This window comes from Sinocyclocheilus anshuiensis, unplaced genomic scaffold, assembly GCF_001515605.1.
Source record: "Sinocyclocheilus anshuiensis isolate Anshui unplaced genomic scaffold, SAMN03320099.WGS_v1.1 scaffold1613, whole genome shotgun sequence".
Taxonomy (NCBI): Eukaryota; Metazoa; Chordata; class Actinopteri; order Cypriniformes; family Cyprinidae; genus Sinocyclocheilus; species Sinocyclocheilus anshuiensis.
This window is the reverse complement of record NW_015540941.1, coordinates 145,394-153,444: the sequence shown is the minus strand read 5'-3', so window position 1 is coordinate 153,444 and position 8,051 is coordinate 145,394. Positions and strand designations below refer to the sequence as shown.

At 38.0% G+C, this 8,051-nt stretch overlaps 1 protein-coding gene across 3 annotated transcripts in view; it reads left to right on the top strand.

Annotated features, from left to right (window-relative positions):
* The window catches only part of LOC107689606 (NACHT, LRR and PYD domains-containing protein 3-like), a 20,913-nt gene extending 12,934 nt beyond the window's left edge, over positions 1-7,979 (top strand). For all 3 annotated transcript variants that reach the window (XM_016487654.1, XM_016487653.1, XM_016487652.1), the window contains 6 exons: positions 2,312-2,664; positions 3,275-4,913; positions 5,673-5,846; positions 6,020-6,193; positions 6,484-6,530; positions 7,069-7,979. In XM_016487654.1, coding sequence (XP_016343140.1) covers positions 2,312-2,664; positions 3,275-4,913; positions 5,673-5,846; positions 6,020-6,193; positions 6,484-6,530; positions 7,069-7,592 — 2,911 coding nt within the window. In that variant the 3' untranslated portion in view covers positions 7,593-7,979. The remainder of the gene's footprint in view (positions 1-2,311; positions 2,665-3,274; positions 4,914-5,672; positions 5,847-6,019; positions 6,194-6,483; positions 6,531-7,068) is intronic.
* The last annotated feature ends 72 nt before the right edge of the window (positions 7,980-8,051 follow it).

The following is an 8,051-nucleotide window of genomic DNA, read 5'->3' as shown; positions in this document are numbered from 1 at the left end:
ACGAGATAAAAGTCGTGTTTCGAGAAAAAAACGCGTTAAATTTTGAAAAAAATAAATTGTTGAGAATAAACTCATATTACGAGAAAAAAGTCGTGTTTTGAGAAAAAACGCGTAAAATGTTGAGAAAAATAAATTGTTGAGAATAAACTCATATTACGAGAAAAAAGTCGTGTTTCGAGAAAAAACGCGTAAAATTTTGAGAAAAATAAATTGTTGAGAATAAACTCATATTACGAGAAAAAAGTCGTGTTTCGAGAAAAAACGCGTAAAATTTTGAGAAAAATAAATTGTTGAGAATAAACTCATATTACGAGAAAAAAGTCGTGTTTTGAGAAAAAAAAATTGGTTACATTTTGAGAAAAAAGTTGAAATAAAATGTTGAGAAATAAACTAATTATATTACGAGAAAAAAGTTGTTGTGTTTCTAGAAAAAAAAATTGGTTCAATTTTGAGAAAAGTTTAAATAAAATGTTGAGAATAAACTCATTAAATTATGAGGAAAAAAAGTCTAAATAAAATGCTGTAATGTTCATTTTCTCGTGCTCTTTTTCCTATTTCCATCTCATATCACATCGGAAAAATGGAAATCAATTGCCTAACGAGTGTTTAATAATGATGTATTAATTGGGTAGGTTTAGGTGTAGGTAGGCTTTGTACCAATAAGGCAGCGTGTATTTAATAATGTTAATTAATAAAATCATTTACACTCTATGTTATTATTGTATCCTGTTAATGTACAACAATACTGAGGTGCAAATAGTATCTGTCACTATTTATAAGTATAAATAGCATCTAATTACTATTTACACTTATTGCAAAGTTCTGCTGCTTTTACATAGCGTAAATAGAATCGCTATTTTCACTTACTGTAAATATCATCTATAAATAGCACATCGCTATAAATGCTGCTGCTGTCACTTAGTGTAAATAGAATATATCACCATTTTCACTTAGTGTAAAAAGCATCCGATGTGTTATGTTATGAAAAAAGGAAGAAGAGTGAGATCTGCGAAAGACGGATTTGAACTCTGGTCGACCGCATCATTTACTTCATGCACGAGCATCGCTCTCTACGACCTGCGCCACTGCAGACGCTGATTAACACTCTCCAACGAGATCAGATGAACATGACACCTGTGTGTTTATTCTCAACAGTTTATTTAGACATTTTTTCTTGAAATGTAATGCGTTTTTTTCTCTAAACACGACTTTTTTCTCGTAATTTAATGAGTTTATTAAACATTTAATTTCGACGTTTTCTTCTTGAAATGTAACGCGTTTTTTTCTCTAAACATGACTTTTTTTCTCGTAATTTAATGAGTTTATTCTCAACATTTTATTTCAAGCTTTTTCCTCGAAATGTAACAATTTTTTTCTTGAAACACGACTTTTTTCTCGTAATTTAATGTTTATTCTCAACATTTTATTTCAAGCTTTTTTCACGAAATGTAACGAGTTTTTACTCAAAACACAACGACTTTTTGTCTTGTAATATAATGAGTTTGTTCTCAACATTTTATTTAGACCTTTTTTTCTCGAAATTTAAAGATTTTTTTTCTCGAAACACAACGACTTTTTTCTCGTAATATGAGTTTATTCTCAACAATTTATTTTTCTCAAAATTTTACGCGTTTTTTCTCGAAACACGTCTTTTTTCTCGTAATATGAGTTTATTCTCAACAATTTATTTTTCTCAAAATTTTACGCGTTTTTTCTCGAAACACGACTTTTTTCTCGTAATATGAGTTTATTCTCAACAATTTATTTTTCTCAACATTTTACGCGTTTTTTCTCAAAACACGACTTTTTTCTCGTAATATGAGTTTATTCTCAACAATTTATTTTTTTCAAAATTTAACGCGTTTTTTTCTCGAAACACGACTTTTTTCTCGTAATATGAGTTTATTCTCAACATTTTATTTCGACTTTTTTTCTCGAAATTTAACGAGTTTTTTCTTGAAACACAATGACTTTTTTCTTGTAATATAATGAGTTTATTCTCAACATTTTTTTCAACTTTTTTTCTCGAAATTTAACGAGTTTTTTTTCCGAAACACAACGGCTTTATTCTCGTAATTTAATTATTTAATTCTCAACATTTTATTTCGAAATTTTTCTTGAAATTTTACAAGTTTAATCTCGCATTATAATGACTTTAATCTCAAGATGTTTTTTTTTTATTATTATTATTATTGCTTGGCCCTAATCCTCTTCCGTAGTTTCATCACTTTAATGTGTGTGCCAGTTAGTGTTGTTGAGATATAAAGTAAGTGCGGTTGTTTAACTTTTCGGGGTTTTTTTGGACTCACAGCTCCACTGCAGCTGCCGATGCGCTCTGTGCTGCCTGCGGTGTGAGGAAGCCCAGAGCTGTGAAGTCCTGTCTGATCTGCGCTGCGTTCTACTCCGAGACCCACATCAGGCAGCGCTACGCAGAACCAGCCCTGCACACACTGGTGGAGGAGACTGGAGCTCTGGAGAAGGATTCACACCAACTAGTGGATGATGTCTTGCAGAGAGTCAAAGAGAAACACAAAACCAGCATGAAAGGGAAGTATGAGAGCTTATCTGAAGGAATCAAGCTACAAGAGAACCAAACCCTCCTGAACAGCATCTACACACAGCTCTACATCATCGAGGGAGAACGAGAAGGAGTGAATGAAGAACATCAACGGCTTTATTCTCGTAATTTAATTATTTAATTCTCAACATTTTATTTCGAAATTTTTCTTGAAATTTTACAAGTTTAATCTCGCATTATAATGACTTTAATCTCAAGATGTTTTTTTTTTATTATTATTATTATTGCTTGGCCCTAATCCTCTTCCGTAGTTTCATCACTTTAATGTGTGTGCCAGTTAGTGTTGTTGAGATATAAAGTAAGTGCGGTTGTTTAACTTTTCGGGGTTTTTTTGGACTCACAGCTCCACTGCAGCTGCCGATGCGCTCTGTGCTGCCTGCGGTGTGAGGAAGCCCAGAGCTGTGAAGTCCTGTCTGATCTGCGCTGCGTTCTACTCCGAGACCCACATCAGGCAGCGCTACGCAGAACCAGCCCTGCACACACTGGTGGAGGAGACTGGAGCTCTGGAGAAGGATTCACACCAACTAGTGGATGATGTCTTGCAGAGAGTCAAAGAGAAACACAAAACCAGCATGAAAGGGAAGTATGAGAGCTTATCTGAAGGAATCAAGCTACAAGAGAACCAAACCCTCCTGAACAGCATCTACACACAGCTCTACATCATCGAGGGAGAACGAGAAGGAGTGAATGAAGAACATGAGGTTTTACAGATGGAGAAAACACCCAGAACACAACACTCACAAGACACTCCAATCAACTGCAATGACATTTTTGATCCCTTACCTGAACCAGGCTATGAGAAGAATAACAGAATGAGGAAAGACAAAATCAAGACTGTTCTTACTAAAGGCATCGCTGGAATCGGAAAAACCGTCTCTGTGCAGAAGTTCATTCTGGACTGGGCCGAGGGAAAATCCAATCAGGATGTAGATTTCATGTTTGTGCTCACATTTCGAGAGCTGAACTTGATTCGAGATCATCAGTACAGTCTTCACAGACTTCTGCTGGACTTTCAACCTGGACTTCAAGATCTGGACCCAAAGGTATATGATCTATATAAAGTTGTGTTCGTTTTTGACGGTCTGGATGAAAGCAAAATTAAACTTGAGTTTTCAGATGCTCAGAAAGTGTCTGATGTGACTGAGACTTCATCATTGGGTGTGTTGATGTCAAAGCTCATCAAAGGGGATCTGCTTCCATCTGCTCTCATCTGGATCACCTCCAGACCAGCAGCAGCCAGTCAGATCCCCTCCAAATACATCAACCGTCTGACAGAAATTCAGGGATTCAGTGACCCTCAAAAGGAGGAGTATTTCAGGAAGAGAATCAGTGACCAGCATCAAGCCAGCAGAGTCATCTCACACATTAAAGCAGCAAGAAGCCTCCACATCATGTGCTACATCCCAGTCTTCTGTTGGATCTCAGCCACTGTGCTTCAGAGCATCATGAAACAAGATCACTGTGCGGAAGTCCCCAAAACTCTGACTGAAATGTACATACACTTCTTGATTATTCAGACAAATGTAAGAAATCAGAAGTATGATGAGAAAGACGAGAGAGATCCACGGAAGCTCCTGCAGTCAAACAGGGGAGTGATTGTGAAGCTTTCCGAACTGGCTTTCAAACAACTGATGCGTGGAAATATCATGTTCTATGATGAGGACCTGAGAGAGTGTGGCATAGACGTCACTGAGGCCTCGGTGTATTCTGGGATTTGCACTGAGATCTTTAAGGAAGAATATGTGATTTATCGGAGGAAAGTCTACTGCTTCATACACCTGAGCTTTCAGGAGTTTCTTGCAGCCTTTTATGTCTTTTACTCCTATGTAAGTACCACTTCTGATGCCTTGAAAGTTTTTGATTTACTTCATAATTTGCATAAAGGAGTACTGGATAAAGCTCTAAAGAATGAGAATGGACGCATGGATCTTTTCGTCCGGTTCCTGCTGGGCATCTCACTGGAGTCCAATCAGAGACTGTTACAGGGGCTACTGACACACACGGAGGACAGCTCGGAGAGCATCAAGGAAACCATAAAGTACATCAAGGACAAAATCAAAGAATGGAAAAACACTCTTTCAGCTGAAAGATCCATCAATCTGTTCCTCTGTCTGCTTGAAATGAACGATCAGACTCTGCAAAGAGAGATTCTGGAGTTTCTGAAATCAGACGAACACTCAGAAAAAGAACTGTCTGCTGCGCACTGCTCAGCCATAGCCTACATACTTCAGATATCAGAGGAGGCACTGGATGAGCTGGACCTTAAGGAATACAACACATCAGAGGAAGGTAGAAGGAGACTGATACCAGCTGTGAGAAACTGCAGAAAATCTGTGTGAGTACACATTTCTACGAGAGTCACATTTTGTGTTGTCAGTGCAATTAATAATGTGACACTGGAGTCCTGAGACAAATATTGTCCGATCCTAACAAACCATACATCAATGGAAAGCTTATTTATATAATATAAAATTGACCCTTATGACTGATTTTGTCGTCCAGGGTCACATATTGCTTAACACAACTTTTGGTGTAAGTAGCTTGCCTTTTAGTAACATGAGAAGTGCTGCATAACAGTTTCGAAATCACTTAGAAAAGTGCAAGTTAAAGGGGTCATATGATGCGATTTCAAGTTTTCCTGAGGGGCGTAACATTTCCGTCACACGCTTGAGGTATTCGGCCAATCACAATGCACTGGATAGCTGGCCAATCACAGCACACCTCGCTTTTCAGACCGATGAGCTTTGTAAAAATCACGCGTTTCAGAAGGCGGGGCATAGAGGAGAAACAATAATGTACAGTATGTGGAAAATAATGTGTTTTTTGAACATTAAACCACATAAACACATTTCATTACACCAAATACACAAAATAATGTTCTTTTTAGCAGCATCATATGACCCCTTTAAGACAGGAACAGTGAAAAAGTGTTTTGTATGAGAAGTGCATTAAAAGGTAAGTTAACCCTTTAGAGCCTGAAGTTAAAATAGGTAGTTTTTACATATTTTATTTTTTTTGACTGTAAAATTCTAAAACAATATGCTATTTTCAAATGCAAGGTGTCATTTTTTTTAAATGTTTTTCTATCTTTCAGTCTTGCAGACTGCAATATCACTGATCAGTGCTGTGAAACTGTGGCGTCAGCTCTACAATTATCAGACTCTCCCCTGAGAGAGCTGGACCTGAGTAACAATGACCTGCGGGATTCAGGAGTGAAGCTGCTCTCTACTGGACTAATGAGCCCAAACTGTCAACTGCAGATACTGAGGTATTTAGGAATTAAATGTAGATTAAAATAAAACCTGAAGTTAAAATATATAGTATATATATATATAGTATATAGTCACATCTCAAATCAGCTACATGTTTCTAGCAATTGTTGCAAATTGTTGCGGACTGTAGACTGTTCGAATAACCTCAACTTGATGTCTGTTTTTAAAGATTGTCTGGCTGTATGGTGACACAGGAGGGCTGTTCTCATCTGGCCTCAGCTCTGAGTTCAAACTCCTCACATCTGAGAGAGCTGGATCTGAGCTACAATGACCCAGGAGATTCAGGAGTGAAGCTGCTCTCTGAGAGACGGAGCCATCCAAACTGCAAACTAGAGATACTCAAGTATGTAGCATAACAGTGATGATGTGATCTGTGTAAACTAAGTTATGACTGTGTAAAATAATTAACTATTATTATTATTACAAATAAAAACATCCAAAATATAGCCAAAGTAATATTTTTTCAGATTTAGTTAACTTCTGGAAACAAAGTATGCACACCTAGGTCATGACTCCCACTTGTCACAGTTGTTTTTATATTAGAACATATTCTTAACCAATTGAAAAAAAAACAGCTTGCACTGTTGTCAAAATTCAAATGTTTGGCACAAATGTAATATTGTGTTCTTGTAGTTTGGACCATGGAGGATATTTCAGAATCACACCAGGACTACACAAATGTAGGTCATTTTGTTGTGTTTACACACACACACACACACAAACACGCTCTCGCACACACACACACACACACACACACTCACACACTCACACTCACACTCACACACACACACTCACACACACAGTCTGGTCAGCTATCCTTGTGGGGACTCTCCATAGGCGTAATGGTTCACACACTCTCTCTCTCTCTCTCACACACACACACTCACACACACACTCACACTCTCACACACACACACACACACTCTCTCTCACACACACACTCTCACACACACACACACTAACACACACGCTCTCTCTCTCTCTCACACACACACACATACTCACACACACACACACACACACACACACTCTCTCTCACACACACACTCACACACACACTCTCTCACACACTCTCACACACACACTCTCTCTCTCTCTCACACACACACTCATACACACACTCACACTCTCTCTCTCTCTCACACACACACACACACACACACTGTGTCTGTCATAGATCATAAGAGATATAATTAAAATCTCTCTCCTTGTGTGCAGACACCTGTAATCTCACACTGGACATAAACACAGCAAACAACCATCTCTCTCTGTCTGAGGGGGAAAAAAAGGCGACACGAGTGGAAGAGGAGCTGCCTTATTCTGATCACCCAGAGAGATTTGACTGCTTTGAACAAGTTTTGTGCAGAGAGAGTCTATCTGAACGCCATTACTGGGAGGCTGAGTGGAGTGCGAGGGGAGCTGGATTGTCAGTGATGTATAAGGGAATCCAAAGAACGGGAAGCGACTGTAGGTTTGGCCTCAATGAAATGTCCTGGAGTCTGGTCTGCTTTGATAACAAATACTCTGCCTGGCACAGCAATAAGAGAACCAACTTGCTTGCCCCTTCTTCCTCCTCTAATAGAGTAGGAGTGTATCTGGACTGGCCAGCCGGCAAGCTGTCCTTCTACAGTGTGTCTGACACACACACACTTACTCACTTACACACATACCACGCCACATTTACCGAGCCCCTCTATGCTGGAATTAGGCTTTATCCAGATTCTTCAGTTTCACTGTGTTAGAATGAAGAGCTTCGTAATATAAATATTATTTATATAACCCTACTTACGTTTTGCACATTACTAGTGTGAGTGAAGATTTCATTGGTGTATGTTATTCTAAAGCAAAAAATAAAATCTTAAAATTGAATACAGATCATGGAGTTATCCATACAATAATCTGAACTGTGCACTCGGCGGGCACTTTGAGAAAAATCTCAATTTAATTCAGAAAAATACACCATTCACTCCATAGCTCATAATTTTTGAATGGACAAATAATGTGAAAAGTGTAAAATGTGACAGCTCTGAGAATTTATTGTGATATTTTGTGATAAAAATGGTCGGTTATTTTCATGATATGATTGAACCACATGCATTATTATTGCAAATGGACAAAAGGAGAACATTAAACACTCAAGATCTTTCCACTGTCGCCTCAAAAAGCATTTGACTGAAATGGAAGGTGAACAATGTGTTCTT